At 43.5% G+C, this 20,518-nt stretch overlaps 1 protein-coding gene across 4 annotated transcripts in view; it reads left to right on the top strand.

Moving 5' to 3' along the window:
* The window catches only part of PIEZO2 (piezo type mechanosensitive ion channel component 2), a 451,560-nt gene that overhangs the window by 352,903 nt on the left and 78,139 nt on the right, over positions 1-20,518 (top strand). For all 4 annotated transcript variants that reach the window (XM_032309673.1, XM_032309672.1, XM_032309670.1 and 1 more), the window contains 8 exons: positions 3,713-3,942; positions 5,838-5,998; positions 14,992-15,168; positions 15,447-15,572; positions 17,007-17,207; positions 17,935-18,139; positions 18,261-18,362; positions 19,664-19,829. In XM_032309673.1, coding sequence (XP_032165564.1) covers positions 3,713-3,942; positions 5,838-5,998; positions 14,992-15,168; positions 15,447-15,572; positions 17,007-17,207; positions 17,935-18,139; positions 18,261-18,362; positions 19,664-19,829 — 1,368 coding nt within the window. The remainder of the gene's footprint in view (positions 1-3,712; positions 3,943-5,837; positions 5,999-14,991; positions 15,169-15,446; positions 15,573-17,006; positions 17,208-17,934; positions 18,140-18,260; positions 18,363-19,663; positions 19,830-20,518) is intronic.

Raw genomic sequence — 20,518 nt, 5'->3', positions numbered from 1 at the left:
GGCTTTCTGCCCTCAAAGGAAGAGTCCCCAGAACCATCATTATAATAAAATTATGTAGATACAAATGGAGAGATGCATGCATTGAGGACCGTTTAAAGAAAGCTGTGGGTGCAGAAAGAAAGAGTGAATGACGACACAGGAAGAAGAACATCACCTGCTTCGTTAGAATGCAACAGGAGAAACAGTCAGTCAGTGACAAGATTACAGCTCCAAGCCTGGAGCATCATAAAAGCAAGGCAAGGAAGTTATAGGTGTGGATAAAGACAATGCACAAGAATAGAAAATGAACTCCACAGCGGGGGTTTGGGGGGTGGGAAGGCATGCAAAAAGTGGGATTTAAGGAAGTGGGGGAGGGAGTTCTCTGAGAATCCAGTTTAAATCTCCTTCAAGTGCTGATTATATAACTTGCTCATGAGGATCGGCACCCAATTACCAGTATTGTAGGTATTGTAAGTTTCAGGGAACATGGTTACTCATTTACGTTTTGGAAATCAAGGATCCCATTTGAAAGTTGACTGGGGGTAGGGGAGAGGGGGAGTATCTACATTGAGGTACTTAGGCTTTCCAAGAGATTTAGTCCAGCTGTTCACTATGGCAAACTGGGGGCTGGTTCTGCCCATGAACTCCACATTGGGCCGACAGCCCCACCTGTGCAGCAGCCCAGCCTCAGCAAAGGTAGGTGGAGGGCAGTTAGCAGAGAGCACAGAAGGTTGAAAGTAGGGGAGGACAGACTCCCAGGGAAGAAACGTTGGCGCTTTTTCTTCTGAATGGCCATTGTAATATACAAGTTCAGTTAACAATGTGCTGATGACAGAGTTAGAGTCCAAGATGAGCCCTTGTCCAGTATGGTGAGGTTCCTTGCATAGGTATATTTCTAACTCCGCCTTCTCATGATACAAATGAACAAAAGCGGTACGCGAAGATCTATCATGAGCAGATGGTTCTTTATTTTAAAAATATTTCCTGTGTACTAAGCACTGTGTTAAAAGCTTAACAGAAATCACCTTACTTTTCCCAGCATTCTGTGAGGTAGTAGCTATTACTCCATTTTGCGGATCAGTGGACTGAGATTTGGGAGACAGGGTAGGGAGTTTTTCTAAATCATCTAGCTAGTAGTTGTCTAGTTGAGGCTTGATTCTGAGTCTTTCTGATTCCAGTGAGCGTGCTTTAACATTATTTTGTATTACCTTCAAAAAACTGCTATTAAAAAAAAGGAAGAAAAATGAAAGGCTTTACGTAGGTGTCCTTTTTAAAATTGTAAACCCCAATCAGGCATTAAAAATATTTTCATCTGTACACATTTTAGGAACACAGATTGTCTCATGCAATTTCTCAGTTAACAGACTCCTACAGTCAAGTAAATGACAGCCCAATACAGGTTTCCCTTCTTTCTCTGTCATCCGTTAAGAGCTCCTGACATTAGACTGCTCCAAGAGGCATCCAGGAATTACATGCCCTGTTTCCTCCTAAGGATCGTGTTAGACAGAAATACACAGATAATTGGTTCAGATGCCGATACTATGTTCTTTTCTCTCCCCAGCATTATCTAGTCCTCGATCTCTTGTGGACTGTTATGAGTTTCTGAAGTCAATCTTCTAGACATACTTCCACTAGGTTTACTCCAGTGTTTTTCTTTGATTCCTTCATTCCCTAATCTCCCCTCAATATGTCCCATCTATGGCAAGGCATCTGGGGGCCTCTTTGCTTGAGGGCTATTTGTTACACACCCAGAGTGACAGCTGCAGAAACAGCCTCATCTCTGTAAGTTTCATTCCACTGATTAACTCTAATCCCTGGCAAGTTTTTTTCTTGTCAGTGCAAAGTCATGGCAGTATTGATGTAGAGGGGAAAAATGCACTCTGAGATGGTCATCCCTCCACCAAATGTCATAATGAGAAGTATCTTTTCACTTATAAAATGCACCTGCTACCAGTGCTGCAGAGAACATATAAATATTGACAATTGTGTGACAACTGACTGCTTCTACATTTAACACCATTTCATATGCCAAGTCCCAGCAAAACAAGAACAGAGCGTATGACCCCTGAATTTGATGCGCAGTGCTGGTGTGAAAATGTGGTATTGAAGTTTCAGGAGTTGGGGGGACTTCCCCAAGGACAGGAGAGTGGATTGATTAGCTTTGGAAAATAAGAAGGGGGTACATCATCATAACTCCCTCCACCAATGTGGGAACATCCTCAGGACATTTTGTCTTTCTTCAATTCACAAAATGTTTCTGCACCCTATAATTTACCTGCTTGGCACCCTGTTAAGAGGAATTACTTTTGAATGATAAAGTTTCGGAAAGTCTAAAGACAATGCTGAGTCATTGCAATAGGTTCCCAGCATCACAGGTGTGTTTCAAATATAAAATCAGTGAGCTGTAAGGAAGTGTAGATTTTTATCTAGTCAAACTTACTCATTTTATAGAAACAAAGATGAATTCAGAAAGATTAAATAGTATACTTGGAGCCCACAATTATACAGATAGGATAACATTATTAATGGTCCTTCCTGTTAGAACCAGGCTGAAATATATTATTATAAATGAAATTTATTATTACAAATGGAGAAGATTATCAGTATTTCCAATAGATGATTCCATGATATTTCCTTACTGCCCACAGATGTTTCTTCAAATTGGCTATGAGTAAAAAAAGATACTTTTTAACAATGTAGGAGGAAGATGATACTTGTTACTGTCTAACACGAAATAAGCTGGAATGCCCCTGGCGCTGTCCAGGCTCGGCGAAACTGTGTCCCCATGCCTCACCTGGGCTGTCACACCCTGTCTCCCGAAGACGGCTAGTCCCTCAGTCAACCTTGGTGCCCGCGGGCCGGCACGTGATACTGACTTCTTACTCCCAAAAGCGTTTTGCTTCCACTGCCTGTGATTTAGATGATGGCAGAGTGGGATAAGTCTGTGCAAAAGGTTGATTGTGATTACATGTTATTTAAGAATATATATATATTTTTAAAAACCTATTTGGAGTGTGAATGACTGGATTCTTGCGGGATGGTTGGCTGCGTTCCTTAAAAAGCATGATGTGATTTGCCTCTGTTGTCTCTCCGTTCTCCACCTTTATGACCTGCAATCCTGCCCACTCTCAACTCAGTGGCCAAGCCTAGGGTTCATAGCCAAAGCACGCTATTGACGCCATCTTGGAATGCTCTTGGCGTTAGGACCACTGCATCCGCATACAGGAATGCGATAGTGGATGATATGTAGCATGATGTGTGATCTCTGACATTCCTTATAATTCTTCTGTTCTCATCTCCTCTTTTTCCTTTCTATTTCAATTACTTTGAGCAGCATCAAGAAAAAATTACCAATCCACCAAAATGAGTAAGTCCCCCGTGAAGCCATGAAATGCTTGCTCTACACGATTGTCATTTCATGCTTCTACATCCTAAACTCTGACCATTTTCTCCTCCGGGAAAAATGTCAAGTTTAGGTGTTGATAGCTCTCAATAGTGACTAATCACTAGAACCCAAATTGGAAAAGCTAACAAGACCTAACTGAGTTTACAGTTTGTTTTTAGAAAGAGCTTAAAAAAAAAAAAAAGTGACAAGATGCTAACGACCCCACATTGCAAGGCCTGTGTACCTGCACTGATTTTCATTTTACTTATCCTCCTTTTACTTGCCCCCTCAACTCCAATCTCTCCTGGCGCTCTTTCCTCCCCTGACTCAGCTGCTCTCTGCCAACAGACTGGCCCACCCCGAGGGAAGCCTTCCGGACCTCGCCATGATGAATCTGACTGCCGGCCTGGAGAAGCCGGACATCCGGAAGCTGGCCGAGCCTGGGGACGACAAATCAGAAGGATGCCCTTATAAGGCTGAGAAGGCTGAACTTGGGAAAGACAGCGAGGCGGAGGAGGAAGAAGAGGAGGAAGAGGAAGAGGAGGATGAGGAGGAAGAGGAGGAGGAAGAGACTTCAGGTAACCTGCCCACTACCAGTAGCTGCTTAGAAAATCCTGCCTGACAGACTCAGTGAATGAAACAGACTCATTCCCAATGGATAGAGATTTGATCCAGTCCATGAAGTAAAAGTTGAGGTGCGGTCTTTTAGTTGCTATAGCTACAACATTGTGGTTCCAATTGCTCCCATCATTTCCTTGTGAATCTGAGGTAGGAGAAGAGAGCAGATGACTGACTTTCGTCTCCTGATCTGCCAGAGGTGTCCCCACCAGGCCCAGAGTGGGTGTAGCTTCAACCTGTGTCTTCAGTTGGGGATGTTTCCTACCAGCAGCAGAGGCAGGCAGCTGTGTAGAATTTCAGAAGGTTCAAGACAGGGCCTTTTCAAACGCATTCTCAAAGAAACCAGTCTGGAACTTCCCCAGGGAACTGGTAATTAAGAACATACTTGTAATTCGGTCCAAATGTTTCAGGACCTGGGAACTGGAGGAACAAAGGAACGATGGGATAATTATTGTATCAAGCCAACTCCTAGAGGATTTTTTGTTGTCTTGTCAGCTTAGGTTTTCCCCCTCTTTATTCTTTGGGCTCTTTTTTCTGTTTTTCTTCATAGATTTGAGGTAATGTTTAATGGGGCATGATGAGAACCAGATGTATGTGGTGACCAGGACGCATTATCTAACAGAGCAGAGAAGGCAGAACGCTTAGTCTGTTCCGGGGTTCTGTGCTTTAAAGGATTAGAAAATGAAAAGGCACAAGGATGAAGATCCCTCCCAAAGGCAAATTCCCCCAAACCTGGTCCCTTTTACCCCCTCATCTCAGAAGATCCTTAGAGGGACCCAGAATGGCCCTTTCCATGTCTAAGCAATGGTTATTGCTCAGGATGAAGGAGAACCAAGCTCGATGGGACCCAGAACCTGGGACTAAGATTTGCTCAACTACTTCATGAGGGTTTTGAGCTTTACTAAGAGGATCTCCCCAGAAATTGTGGACTGCCCTTTGTTCTGGCACTCCCTCATACACTTGCCATCTACAACTCTAAATTATGGTCGGTTATGACTGACATCTTTGTATCAACTATTATCTGTGTCACTTTGTAAATATGCATTTTTCACAATAACTGGGACCTTACTGAAACTTTCAGAACTGAAGACAATAACTGCTACAACCACCCCAGCCATGTGAAGAAGAAGCTCCTTAAAGAGAGGCTCAGGTCTTACCTGTCTGGGCTGGTGAGCTTTTTGTCTACACATGTGGTAACATGATGGTGCCACAAAATAGTTCTATGGTGACTTTCAGTCACATGGACCAGGAAAGCCCTTATAGACAGAAGCATGACCCCAGTCTGCAAAGTATTACTACTTAGCACAAGGTGGAAAGAAGGGAATGACTAATGTGATCAAAAATTTTGATTAGGGTGAGTCTGACCACATTTCGGGAATTGGGACTGGGTCATTCAGACACTCAGTGTTCATTCTCAGTTGCAAAGAGACAGAGATTCTTGGCCCTCATTCTTCTGGGGTGACCGGTGAGCTTCATCCACTCCCTCTTTAAGCCCCTGGAACTTACAGAAGCAAGAAAGATGTCATTTCAAGGGAACTCAGTTACCTAATGTTCCCAAGAAATTAGGGAATTATAGCTCAGCTTTAAGAGGTCAAAAAATACTTCTTCACCCTGATTAAACAAATTTAAGGAAAGCAACCTTGTCCCTCAGAGTCTCAGTGCATGTCTAAATTATTATGCCATGGGAGCTTTAGACCATGTTTCCTCCAGATTTTGGTATTCATTAAATACATCCTCTACTATTACTTTGCACCTTTCCTTCCCATCTGAATGTTACAAGATCTTCTTTAAATAATACTGCAAACAAACAAACCCACAACGTTTTATGCTCTTGGGTGAATTTACTATTTTGCAGATTTAAGGAACAAATGGCATCTGGTGATTGACCGTCTCACTGTGCTCTTCTTAAAATTCCTGGAATATTTCCACAAGCTGCAGGTGTTCGTGTGGTGGATTTTGGAGTTGCATATCATCAAAATCGTTTCATCATATATTATCTGGGTTTCTGTGAAAGAGGCAAGTGGACATTTGTTGTTGTCTTCAGGCCAAACAAAACCACAGCGGATCATCATTTACCTTTCGCAACTCTATGATTTTATTTTAAATGAAATCCCCATTACATTAGAGCACCAACACTTAGAGACAGCACGTACGCTTTGACATGCAGAAAACCAAAGGACGGTTGTCCTGAGACATGGGAAAGATAGCAGGGCTGAAAAAAGCTTCTGGCTTAGTTCCTGATTGGCTTGGTCATATCAGAAAGGTGACTTATTTTCAGAGTCTTTAGTTGAATTGTGTGAGAGCAGGCTGCCCTTCTGTACTACCCATGCATAAAATCTCCCTGAGGAAAGCAGTAATATTCCAGTTTATGTTACCAAGGAGTAAACTCAGCCCCCAAATTTAATAAAATCTGTGCCAGAGTTCACCTTGCTTATTATTGGATGTTTTGAGACAAGACACCACGTTTCAACCTTATATTGTGGTTCTGTTTTCTCCTCTGGAAGGAGGAGAGCCATCATTCAGCCCATAGTTCTTTGACCTTGACTGTGAGGAGATTAATTCTCAATTTATTCAGCAGATAATTGAAACATGTTTCTCATTTCCCTGAACTAGTTTTGAGTGACAATTTGAGGAGTCTTTGCCTTTTAAAAATTCAGTAGGGAACCCACTGCCTCTAATTTTTAAAAAAAGTTAAATAATAACATTATATTATAACTGTACCACCATACACCTAAAAGGTTCACAAGTAGGTAACAAAGGATGAACCTTAATTCGAGCTCCCTAGTCTAAACTAGAACATTCTCGACTTCATGCAAACCATCTGGAATGCCTCCATGATCACTGCCTGGTGTGGAAAAAAATAGAAACTATTCTACCTGTGAGATTTATAGCAGAGAGGGACATGCTCTCCATTGTTAACAGTATACACATTAATTAGAACTAAAATCAAGCCTACTATGTGTATTCCTTGAAGACAAAGATGTGTAAGCATTTTAACTGTAGCCATTAATTGACCAATTCAGAAAGAATTTGAGGATAAAGTATTAAAGAGCAATGAAGAAGGGCAAGAGAAGGCATTTGGCTGCAAATAGCAAAGGCCATTTCAGAGTTAACCAAATCTGATGCAGAGATGTCTTTGGATGGCATGAGAAGTTGTTGCAAAGAAGACAGTTTTATGACAGGAATCAGCATTAAATGAAGAAAATTAGTGTGAGTAGAGCACAGAAAATCCACTATCTGAAATCCATCATTTGGAGTTCAGAAAGAGAAAGGAAGAGTTCAATGATAACCCTTTCTTACAAATCCTAAATAAAAGGCAGACTTATATTTGTTAAAATCATCTTAATGAGTCCCAAGAATGTCTTGTTCATAGACTGTCAAGTAGATAAAGCATCATGACCTGTTCATCCTGTTACACCATTAGGAAAAAGGCCTTTGATGGCATACAACCATTTCCTTCTCCAGATTCATACATTGTGTAAACTTCCAGAATTTTCCTCCCTAATTCCATCTCTTTCACCTATAACTTTAAGACACATAAGGCACTACTCATGCCTTAGAGAAATACTCCTTCCATTGCTGCTAACCTCTGCCAGAATCCCCTTGTGAGAAGGCTAAGCCCAAAGTGCATCACCCTCATTTCACATCTTGTTATCCCCCACAGGAGGGCTCTCTGGCCCCAAAGGGTGAGTTCCTGCCTGATCCTTGGACATCATGAAGTCTCTCCTGTGCACTAACTTTGGTCTCTGGGCTTCCCTTCATGGCCGATTCTTACTAATGTCACTGCAGTATCAACCAATCAGAACATGTGGGGTGTCCTCATAAAAATTACTTCATTTCAGACCTCTACGTTCCCTTTAAAATGTATTCAACAGAGAAAGTTTTCTCCATGTCCCTGAACGCAAAACTTTCTGATCATTTCCAGCCCATAGAAAGTCCTATAGTTACCTCAGAGCGCAAACAGAATCTTACTTCATTAATTAGACTGGTCTGGTCACAGAAAAGAACCAACTCTGATTTTTTTTTTTCTCAAGAAGATGGAAGTTTTTCTATTTTGTTAAGTTTTTATTAAATTCCAGTTAGCTAACACACAGTGTGATATTAGTTTCAGGTGTACAATACCGTGATTCAGCACTTCCATACATCACCCGTGCGCTCATCACAAGCGCCTTCCTTACATCCCACACCTACTGCACCCATCCCCCACGTGTTCTCTATAGTTAAGAGTTGGTTTCTTGCTTTGTCTCTCTCTCTCTTTCTTTTTCCTCCCTTTGGTTATTTGTTTTGTTGCTTAAATTCCACAGATGAGTGAAATCGCATGGTATTTGTCTTTCTCTGATTGACTCACTTTGCTTAGTATACTAATATGTTCTATCTCCAACCACATTGTTGCCAGTGGCAAGATTTTATTGTCTTATGGCTGAGTAATACTCCAATACCACATCTTCCTTATCCATTCATTAGTCACTAGGGACTTGGTTTGTTTCTATAATTAGGCCATTGTAAATAACGTTGCAACAAACATCAGGGTGCACATATCCCTCTGAATTCGTGTTTTTGTATTCTTTGGGCGAATACCTCACAGTACAATTGCCAGATCCTAGGGTAGAGGACCTATTTTGGGGGGGGGGGGGTCGGTTTACATAGCAAAGGTTTACTTGTTTTGTTTTGTTTTTTAATCTATCTATCTTTCTTTCTTTCTTTCTTTCTTTCTTTCTTTCTTTCTTTCTTTCTTTCTTTCTTCTTTCTTTATTTTTATTTCTTTATTTTCAGCATGAATCCATGCCCTCTCTAATACCCACCACCTTGTTCCCCCAACCTCCCAACCCCCGCTGCTTCAAACCCCTCAGATTGTTTTTCAGAGTCCATAGTTTCTCATGGCTCACCTCCCCTTCCAACTTCCCTTAACTCCCTTCTCCTCTCTAACTCCCCTTGTCCTCCATGCTATTTGTTATGCTCCACAAATAAGTGAAACCATATGATAATTGACTCTTTCTGCTTGACTTATTTCACTCAGCATAATCTCTTCCAGTCCCGTCCATGTTGCTACAGAAGTTGGGTATTCATCCTTTCTGATGGAGGCATAATATTCCATTGTATATATGGTCCACATCTTCTTTATTCATTCATCCATTGAAGGGCATCTTGGTTCTTTCCACAGTTTGGTGACTGTGGCCATTGCTGCTATAAACACTGGGGTACAGATGGCCCTTCTTTTCACTATATCTGTATCTTTGGGGTAAATACCCAGGAGTGCAATGGCAGGGTCATAGGGAAGCTCTATTTTTAATTTCTTGAGGAATCTCTACACTGTTCTCCAAAGTGGCTGTACCAACTTGCATTCCCACCAACAGCCTGAGAGGGTTCCCCTTTCTCCACATCCCCTTCAACACATGTTGTTTCCTGTCTTGCTAATTAGATGACCTATTTTTAACTTTGTGAGGAATCTCCACACTGTTTTCCACAGTGGCTACAGCCATTTACATTTCCACCAACAGTGCAAGAGCACTCCCCTTTCTCTGCATCCTCACCAACACAACACTCTATCTCTTACCATGTGGAGATGTGGAGATATATCTTACCTCTTCTAGCAGCTTCTTTCTTTCTCACACACACCTCCTTCACTGCCTCCCTCCCTGTCCCTCCTTCCAGTGAAATAAGGGCTATTACAAGGTCTCCCATGCTGGACCACAGCCTCAGGTGGGAATGGCAGTGTGCTGTCTTAGGATGGCTTCACACTGACCCGGAGCTGATTAAATCTCCCCTTTCTCTCGTGGGCCTCCTCTAACCCCTGGTTTCCCAGCATCTGCTCCTCCTGACCCTTTCTGTCGGAGTCTCATCCCCCACGCACGAATGTCCCCGGAGCAGGACTTAGGATGGCTCTGGTGCTCTCTCTTCCCCCTTCAGGTCTAAGGGGTGCACTCACACAGTCTGTGCTCTGTTAGTGTATGTGTCTCACAATGAGGCAATTCCTGTCCTGGTCACCTAGTCCGTGACAGCTGGGCTTTCTGGGCGAAGTTGGACAACGGTGTCCAGACTCCCTAATACACAAATTAGCATCTCCGTCTGGTGCTTCTTGAAGCTCCTTGCTTGGGGTTTGGGGAGAGAATATAGCATCCCTTCCTCCCTCCCCCATCGTCGTCTGGTGGGGAGGGTGATGGGCAAGCACTGACAGAAGCACCTCTTATGAAGAAATTTCTTCACACTCCCTCCTGTCACCTTCGCCATCTTGACCCATCTGTACCCTCCCAGAGAGCTTGGAAAGACCTCTAAACGGTTTCCCATCAACTATTTTGATTTGAAATTTCTACCTGGCTGGCTTAGCACCTCATTTCGGAATGTTTTGGTTCCATCGGTTCTAACTTGGCGCCTCATAAGGTTTTATTTGAACTCTTTCTCTATTTATGGGTACAGTTGGGGAAGAAGGCCAAACACTGATTCCTGGAAGGAGCCATGTGCCAAACCCAGGCTATGATATGTCTGAATCTTATTGGCTGAAAACAAACACAAGTGTCCAGGGTTTCACATAGGATGGGGACAGGAAGGAAGCTAGGCCACATAATTCCAGGGGCAGTGTTCACCTGTGACCAGCAGCCCCGACACTGTGCACCTCTGAAGTGCTGATTTATACCTTCAGGGACCTCTTCTGCTTTGAAGGCTTGGCTCATTCTCAACCAGAGAAGCCTGTCACTGATGCCATTAGTTCCATATAGTTTCCATTCATAGCTTATTAATTTTGATTGGTACAAAAGATACCCTTTCTCAAAAATTGCTATCAGTAAATGGCAAAATGAGAACAAAGTCAACAAACCCAGTGAAATCCTCATCCTTATCTAAGGCCATCAGCAGGCTGCTTGTTTTCACAAACTTTCAGAGTCATTTCTCAGGTCATTGTGGGGTCAAACATTAAACCTTTACAAGGTTATCTTCATGGGCGTCTGAGGAAGAAGAGCCCATGAGAAGGAATTTAGTATAGAGGCCTTTATTTTACATCAGTATCTGTTATCAGAGGGACACCACTTTGGAAGGACCTAGATTTTAAATATATATATACATATACACACATATATATAGTGGATACATATGCATATATGTGTATATATGTTTATTTATAATATATATGGTAATTTATTTATGTTTAAATAAATTTATTATATATTTATTTATAATATGTTTATTTATAATATATAGTAATTTTATTTATTTATAATATTTTTTGTTACATATAGTAATTTTTACTTATAATATTTATTTCTATTTTTATAATATATATTTATTTATATATAGTAATTTATTTATGTTATATATGTTATATATAACTATGGTATATGTAAAAAAATATATATATATGAAAAACACTATCCTCTTTTTTATATGCAACTATGTTTCTAGTTTCTAGAAAGCTCTGAGAGACTGGATTACTCTTTGAGGAAGGGATCGCACCTTATTCTAGCATCCTGAGCAGCTCCTAGGGGACCCAGTCAACTGTGTCAGCTCAGTAAAGTTTTACTGGCTGAAGGAAAGGAATAAAACATCTTTGCAAGCTTGAGATTTACTCTACATGCCAGTTGACATTTTGTTATTATCTTCAGTCTCACTAATCATTCATTTAGCCTTAATCACGCACTTAAACTTAAATTACAATAAAGTGAATGCGTATACTGTGCTAGATGTTAACACAAAGGCATGGAAGCCGCATTTCTTGCCTTGGCTCACAGTCTGATGGTCATGGCTGGTACACGAAACCAAAGTCACATTAGCGGCATCCCCAGGAGGGTTGTGGGTGCAAGACAGGGGCGTGTCATGCAGGGAAGTACTGTGGAGGCGGTCTCTGAGGCTGCGGGTGCTCTGAGGGAGGAGGCCCGCTGGGCCAACACACAGCGGGGACCACAGTTCTCAGGGGCTCCTCTCTCAAGGTGGTGGTCTCAAACCTCACAAGTTTATATTGAGAAAGTGACAATTTATGGAAAAGTGTTTTGTGAGGAAAGCATATGGCATAAAATTACTTCCCCAAATTTCTTGATAATAAGAATCACCTGGACACATGTGAGCTGCATGGATGACCAGCTAGTTCCCTAGAAATTCTGATTCATCAGATACTGGCTGGGGCCCAGATATTTGCCTTTTGTAAGTTTTTTAAGTACATTCCACGAGACTCCCACCATCAGGGAAAGGATAAGACCACCATCAACCATGTTTATGTTGGACGAAGTATGGTGTTTCTCCAAATCTGTGTTTTCCCACCTCACAGACGCTATTTAGACCTCCTTTTAGTTGATTCTCTATGACATTGGAGGTTGACAATCATTTCCTTGTCCTTGAAGAGCTTCTGTGGTCTTCTTAATAAGTACACTTCCCTGGCCCCTCCCTTCTGCCTCATTCATGGGCTCTTTCTTTTCCTACCAACTCCTCTCTTCTCCAGGTTCTAACTGCAGCCCCTTCTTTGCTTCTAGACACTCTGTGGGTGGTCTCCTGAACGCCTGTGATTCACTATCTATATGCAAGAATTGTAAATCTATGTCTTCATCCCATTCGGTCTTTGAACTCCAGGCTTGCATCTCCAAGTGACAGCTGGACATGACCTCATCCTTGAATTCCCCAAAGCACCTTCAATATCTCTAAAACTGAACCACCTCCCTCCACATCATTTCTCTTTTAGATCGCTCTACCAGATGCCCACCCCTGCCCCAATCTCTTCTCCTACCTGTATGGATTCCTTCAGCCAACCAGAGCAGTCTTTCCACTGCATAGATATGATCACGTTAATCCTCGACTCAAAAACATTCAACAACTCTCCCGTCCTCACAGGCATGAGGTATAGGACCCTCACAATCCAGCCCGGGACACCTTTGCCACTTTCTTTTCTAGACACCCTAGCCTAGGTGGATTCCAAAGCAGCCCTCTGAAGGGACCCTGATCACATTGCTCTCGTGGTGAGCCACTTGCTACTCCAAGGAAGTCCATCCCATATTCTCCCCTGCCAAAAGGTCTCACACCTGCAATTCCCTTGTCTGGATATCTGCTATTTGTCCCTCGAGCCTTAGTTTAGATCAAAAGCCCATTGGGCGTTCTTCCCTAACCCTGGACCAGCTGATCAGCCCCATGCTCCCATACAGCCGGTCTCAGCCCAGGCAGACACTCTGCCTCTACCAGATTGTCACGAGCTGTCTACACAGTTCTCCCTGGCACTACCCATGTGTTTTTTGAGGCCAGGGATCCACACAGGATATGCTACCTTGGACCTAGTTAGGACTTCTTAAAACATATCTTTCTCTAACACTCAAAGGATAAAAGAGTTCTATGTGACTTCATTGTGCTATTTTTGTGCCCATTGACTTCAATACATACTAAAAGGAATAACTAGACACTTAATTTCATAGTAGCTTTAATAGGCTTACAGAATTCATTGAAGACAAAAGAAATGTTTTTTAATATCCCAGTTAACATGACTCTGGCCAATGACTAAGGAAGAGTCATGCTTTGTTCAAATGTAACATTTATTGTGTTTGTGAGTGTGGTAGAGTTCACACGGAGGTATTTCTTTCCTCCTTAATTAATTCTGAAATGCAGTTCTTATTACCCTAATACCTCAGGGTTTCATTCCCAGAGAGGTTCCTTTCCTGGACAGTGACGAGTAGTTAAGTAGAAAAGTAGTGGCTACTAAATTACAGAATTAAATACTATCCTGGAGACTCCTCCTTTCTTGTTGTATAGTTCTGCCAGCCAATCAGGTGACCATACTTTTCATAGCCCACAGTGCATAGCCCTGGCAACATGTGGAATTTTATCAACTGACTGCATGCTATTAATGTTAATTAATTCATGCTGATAATATGAAATGCTCTTATGACATTATCTTAACAATATCCGATCTTATATGAATCATTATTTGAATCCCATGAGTGTTTTCCGTGGATGAGTAAGATGGCTCTGCTTCTATATTTATTGTTCCATGAACTGTTGGCTGTGGAGAACCCCTGGAAATGATTGGACACTCCCCGACTGATAAACACACACAGAGTCTAAAGCCAAGTTGTAGTCACAGACTTCCCTCTTTACACCTGCTCCCCACCCCCACCAAGATCCTGTGTCAGTAGGGTTACTATCATTGTCTCAGGGCTCTGGTTCCCAAGCCAGAAACCTGGGAGGTGTTCCTCGCACCCGCTCCTGTACGCCAGCCACAACCACCATCCAACCACCCAGTCAACAGCTCCATCTAGTTTTACTTCTCATCTCAAATCTGTGACTCCTCCCCATTTCTGCTCCACGGCCCTAGCTGGTCCCTGGTCAGGTTCTCCTAGCAGCAGTCATGACTGGGTCTCCCAACCTCTCCCTGAACCCCCATGGATGCATCTCCATTTTTTAGTTCTACTTATTTCAACAAAATGAAAATCCTTCCTTAAGATTTTCGCTGGGAATTATTAACTCTCTATTTTCCACACAGAGGGTTCCAAGGCCACAGCATGGTTTCAAAAAGGTCCATAAAGTGTGGCTCCCAGCTGAATCTCCAGCCTCATTTACTGCTGCCATTCATCCACGTAACTCCAGAATTTCCCGGTGTTTGTGGTCACCTGTCCCTTCTGTGCTCCCTCATGCTTTCCTGCCTGTTACCTGTATGTCCTTTACCTGGAACACACTTCTCACCTTCTTGGCCTGGCTAGCTTTCTGCATCTTTCAAGGCCCAGCTCAGGTAGTATCCCTTCCAGAAAATGTTCTGGAAGTTCCATATGAGGCCATGGAGCCCTTCTGGGTCTTCTCACAGGAGCCTGTTTCATCTATCACTGACCCACTGCTACGTTATATTTACATTACTTGGTTATGTACCTTTCCACCGTATAAGACCACACACACACACACACACACACACACACACACGTAGGGCAATGCCTCGTACATGCCAGGAACTCAATCAGACTTTGCCGAACTGAATAAATCGAGTTGCCACATTTCATGGCTGTTGCACTGTGTTATGTATTTTTTATCCCCATTCCTGATTTTTATGTTTTCAGGTGTCTCTGTTCAACTATGTATTTTTGATTTCTTGGGCTTTTGCTCTGCCATACGCCAAGCTGCGTCGTCTCGCTTCGAGTGTCTGCACTGTCTGGACGTGTGTGATCATCGTTTGCAAAATGTTGTACCAGCTGCAAACCATTAAGCCCGAGAACTTTTCTGTCAACTGTTCCTTGGTGAGCCTTGAAGATAGGGGACTTTTCTTGACTGGTCTTTAGGGAAGTGACACAGATATTGGGAAACCCTCACCCACAAGCACATTCTGACCAGCCCCTCAGTCACCTCTTGCCATGTTGGATATGTCCTGGCCCTAGTCCTCTTCTCCTCTGAAGTGGAACTTTCCCTTCCGGTCCTACCGTGTCCGTTTGCACAAAGGTTGAGGAGAAAAATCTGAGCTCTTCCAATCTGAGAAACTTTTTTTTTTTTTTTAAACTCTTCATTGTCTTCTTTTCAGCCAAATGAAAACCAGACGAATATACCCATCCACCAGCTGAACAAGTCTCAGCTCTACAGTGCTCCTATTGACCCAACAGAATGGGTGGGCCTGAGGAAGTCTTCCCCTCTGCTTGTCTACCTGAGGGTAAGACCTCCTTTGTACTTCACCTGAGCCTCTGCACAGTTAACACCTGACCTCCTTTGCCTTGAGAACTCTGATATCACAACTGATCATAACCTTGCATTTTTACGTGACATTTGGAGTCAGAAACAAATGACTAGACATTACCATCAGTGTCCCATTGTGAAAAGAAATTGATTGAGGAGTTTGGGATTAATTGAATAAAGTCTGACAAATATATTCACTAGGATATTTTATAACCACTAAAAGATTGAGGTGGATTGATACTATGAGATGTTGAAAGACATCCAAAATATGTTAACTTTTTTTTAAGAGAAAGGACAAATTTCAGTACACCCTGCATGGCATGCTTTCTTCTAGATGCAGAAAAAAATACTGAGTAAAATATACCAAACTGTCTACAGTGATTATTCCTGAGAAACAGTGATTACTCCTGAGAGCATTACGAGAAATGTTTGCTGTCTAAATTGTTTCTCTATAATGTTGAATAAAGGACCTATATTATGTTGAAAAGTAATACAGCTTTTTCTTCAATTTTTCAATTGAATTCCAGCTGGTTATCATTAGAGGTAATACAGATTTTAACAACCTGTCTTTGAAAAGAAATTTGCAAATAGTCAAAACAACCATAACAAAAGCGACATACTTCGAACCATTCCTGTTTTACTTTGATGGGTAATCTAAGCGGTCTTCCAACCACACCAACAGAAGCCCTTAGAAATAAAGCATTTATACTCAACACCTGGAATTTTTCAAAGTACTAGGCATCCCATTTTTTTGTGGGTAGCTTTATCTTTTTTTTCCCTCATACATCAGACATCAATTGCAGCAATATAAATGCCACCCACCATCAAGAACGGTTATAAGGATAAAACCAACTGATATTTGAAAAGAGCAATCAGAATGGTGTAAGGCCCATGGGGTGTCATCAACATGAACTATTTTCATTATTATGATGATTACATTATGGTCAGCAGCATGCTTGTCAGTCCCGAGCTCTCTCTAGCCAGATTTCTGAGGTGTTGAAAGATTTCCCCTACAGCTTCGTCGGTTTCCCAGATGGCCCTGGACTCTTTTGCACTTTGAGTTGCAAGTAAGTTTGGATCACCCTCCCAAGGCAGCTGGCCCCTGCATCTTCCTGTGGCTAGTGTACTTTCCCAGAAACAGGAATGAGCATCACCGGCGTTCTCTCTCTAGAGAGTCTAGATTCCAGCATCCCAGAAATTATCCTGATTGGCACAGTGCAAGTTTCTCCACCTTGTTACTATGCCATAGGGAAAATGAACATTGAATGCAATAATTCTGTAGAGGTGGGATTTTATAAGCATTGTTTTTTTAGACACCAAAAATGGAGGAAAAAAGGATTGATTATGGGGGTTGCTTAAAGTGACCAAGCTAAAGCGTTTGGCTTCATGACTGTGTTTTCTTGCTTTGTAGAATCATCTCCTGATGCTGGCCATTCTGGCCTTTGAGGTTACAATTTACCGCCATCAGGAATACTATCGAGGTCGAAACAACCTCACAGCCCCTGTGTCTAAAACCATCTTTCACGACATTACAAGACTCCATCTAGATGATGGACTTATTAATTGTGCCAAATATTTCATAAATTACTTCTTCTACAAGTTTGGTTTGGAGGTGAGTTTCCTTGCTGACATGGGTTGTTTTTTTGTTTTGTTTTGTTTTTTTTGTTTTCTTTTTTCTATGAAAATCCCTGTTGCTGTTTTTAGGCCAGTAGGCCACTAGAGCTTACTGGTCCATCTCCGTGATGTGATGACTGTTCCCCCCCACAATTCCAGCAGGAGGACATTCTACTGAAGGGTTCACCTGGCCTTGTTAAAAGTTTTCTAAGACCAAGGTCAGTGCTCCATATTCTGCCCCAGTGAACTTGGCCTCTCTAGGTCTCTGTAGCCTCGTACATGCGTGGATATCATTTGGTCATTCTCACTGTCTTCTTTAACGTATTACAAATCTTTTCTGTGTTTTGTGCATTCTGAGAGTTTAACTTGTGCCAAAATGAACTGGTTTGACCTGAAACGGTTGTGGCACTGCCTGCCTCTTTATAGAAAGTATTTGGAATAGTGAGGCTTCATGGAGAGATTGTAGCTATATTCTCTCCACAATTTGAAGTGGTTCTTATTCACAGAAATGACCTTGGAAGTAACTTATACATGATTTCAGTCTTCATACTGTAAGACACCCCACCGAGGCAAGACCCAGTGAACATGCACAGACAGACCCCCCCCCCCGCCCCCACTCTTCAGCAGTGTAGGTCTCTGAGCCACCTGCACAGGGCTAATAGGTGACACCACTCCCCTTCCCTGTAAACCCGATTTTTTCTTTGCCTCTTTTCATCCTTACACAGACCTGTTTCCTAATGTCAGTTAACGTAATCGGCCAGCGAATGGATTTCTATGCCATGATTCACGCCTGCTGGCTGATTGCTGTCTTGTACCGGCGCAGAAGAAAGGCCATTGCGGAGATCTGGCCCAAGTACTGTTGCTTCCTGGCCTGCATCATCACCTTCCAGTACTTCATCTGCATCGGCATCCCTGCAGCCCCTTGCAGAGGTGCGTGGGCCCCTCCCGGGAGCTGGCCGCTCTGGTGATCAGCCCTGGTGCCATGGACGGTTGGGACGAGGGCAGGGAAGGAGCATATGGATTTCACTCTTTGCCACTTCCGTCCCTGCAGATTACCCGTGGAGGTTCAAGGGGGCTAGCTTCAACGACAACATCATAAAGTGGCTGTACTTCCCAGACTTCATCGTGCGGCCCAACCCTGTGTTTCTTGTCTGTAAGTATTGGAGCCACAGGGCCGCAGAGCGCTGGGGTTTGGTTTCCTCTTTGCTGCTCCTTCTTCATGGGCTCTGCTTTAGTGCCCCTGCTTCCTCCAGCGTACTGGTGATCATGAAAAAGCTTGTCTTGATGCATTAATATCACAAGTCTTTAATGGCTTCTACTGGCCCTATTCCATTTGCAAAATAAATAAGTAAACATTGGAAATACCATCTCTACTTCCATAATGTTACCTCTCAACACACACACACACACACACACACACACACACACACACTCTCCAACTGCTCCCCCCAACACACACACATACACACACACCTCTACTTATCCACCTTCTAGAAGGTAAGCTGTAGAGGGAGGCCCCGTTTTTTGCAAAGTAGATCTTTCTTGCTGCCACTGCGGGCAGACCAAAGCCAATGCTAAGACTGTGGAAGCTAGGAATGTACTACCACATTGCAGATGCTCAAGCATGAACTGTAACCCCTGGCCCTTCCAAGGGCAGGCTGATGATCCCAAGGTCAGAGCAGCTGCACCTAAGACAAGAAGGTCACCTCCAGAGGGACCGTGCTGCCTCCACACACTCACGTTTAATGTAGGGGAGGCTGCCTGCCCATAACTGGCCATGATCTTCACCTCCACTCCTTGCCTTCACTGCCCCGCCCACTCTGGGAAGTGTTTGGTTACAAATACAATGGGGGATGGAAGGATGAAGAAAGCCATAAGTTCCTGGCTCTACCATGAGGAAGAAGATAAAGATGGGGAAGTATATTCAACTGGCTTCCTCAAAATTTTGGTGGGAGATAAATGCAAATAAACATTATCCCATAAGGGACGCCTGGGTGGCTCAGTGGGTTAAAGCCTCTGCCTTCGGCTCAGGTCATGATCCCAGGGTCCTGGGATCAAGCCCCACATCCGTCTCTCTGCTCCGCGGGGAGCCTGCTTCCTCCTCTCTCTCTCTGCCTGCCTCTCTGCCTACTTGTGATCTGTCTGTCAGATAAATAAATAAAATCTTTAAAAAAAAAAAAACATTATTCCATAAGAAAGTCACGAGGCTGGGAATTATCACCTGATACTTGTGCTCTCCCGTGTCTGTACCCCTCCCTTACATCGTCCGTGGTGGGCAAGGTGGGACTTGGCCCCTAGATTGGAATCCAGGGAGGGCTGTACGTTGGGAACTTTGGGAATGTGATGCACTAAGGAGCTGGGGAGGGAGAGGCTCCTCCCTTGTGGGGGCTGTTTTCTGCATCATGGAAACCCGGAAGAGAAGAAGGTGACTCCGTGGTCTCTCTGTCCTGCCAGATGACTTCATGCTGCTCCTGTGTGCCTCCTTACAAAGGCAGATCTTCGAGGATGAGAACAAGGCTGCGGTGCGCATCATGGCAGGGGACAACGTGGAGATCTGCATGAACCTGGACGCGGCCTCCTTCAGCCAGCATAACCCGGTGCCGGATTTCATCCACTGCAGGTGAGCATGGCTGCATGGGGCCAAAGCCGCTTTGTGTGCACGTGTCACCCGGAGGACATAGCTCCACTTCCGGTTCTCTCTCTGCCATTTTTTTAGAAACTGGCAGACAGAGGGTTTGGTGGTCAAGCGACTGAGACTCTGAATTACAGATCTGGTTCTGCCTTTCTCATCATGGACCACATATTTGCCCTCAGTTTCCCTTCACTTCTTCCCTCACAAACGTGATTCTGCCTCTTGGTGCCTCAACAGAGACCCCTCCATCTTTATCTTCTGTTCCTCCGCCTCCTCATCTCTGTCCATCCTGATCCCCATTCCTCACTCTCTTACCCTTCCCCTGTCCTCCACCTGGTCCTCCATATTCAGTGGGCACTGTGGCAGCCTGGGAACCACAGCCTGTCCTCTGCTGCCCCTCCCTTTGTGTGCTGTCCCCTCAGGCATGCCGATTCCCCTTGCAGCAACTTCTCGGACCTCTTCTTTCCTCTGCAGTCTGGTGGCAGGTGACCTTGGCAGCCTGATTGTCCCCTCAGCAGAGTTTATGTTGAAACCTGACTGAATTTCTCACTCTGTGTTCCTTCTGTGTTCTCTGGGTTCCCAAGTCTTCATGCTTTTTCTCACCTGCCCCTCAGTCATGGCTGACACCCCCGCCTCCACCATCAGCAATCACAATCCAGCTCTGTCCCCTGCGGTCG

This window comes from Mustela erminea, chromosome 13 (assembly GCF_009829155.1).
Source record: "Mustela erminea isolate mMusErm1 chromosome 13, mMusErm1.Pri, whole genome shotgun sequence".
NCBI lineage: Eukaryota > Metazoa > Chordata > Mammalia > Carnivora > Mustelidae > Mustela > Mustela erminea.
This window is presented reverse-complemented; position numbering and strand designations above follow the sequence as displayed.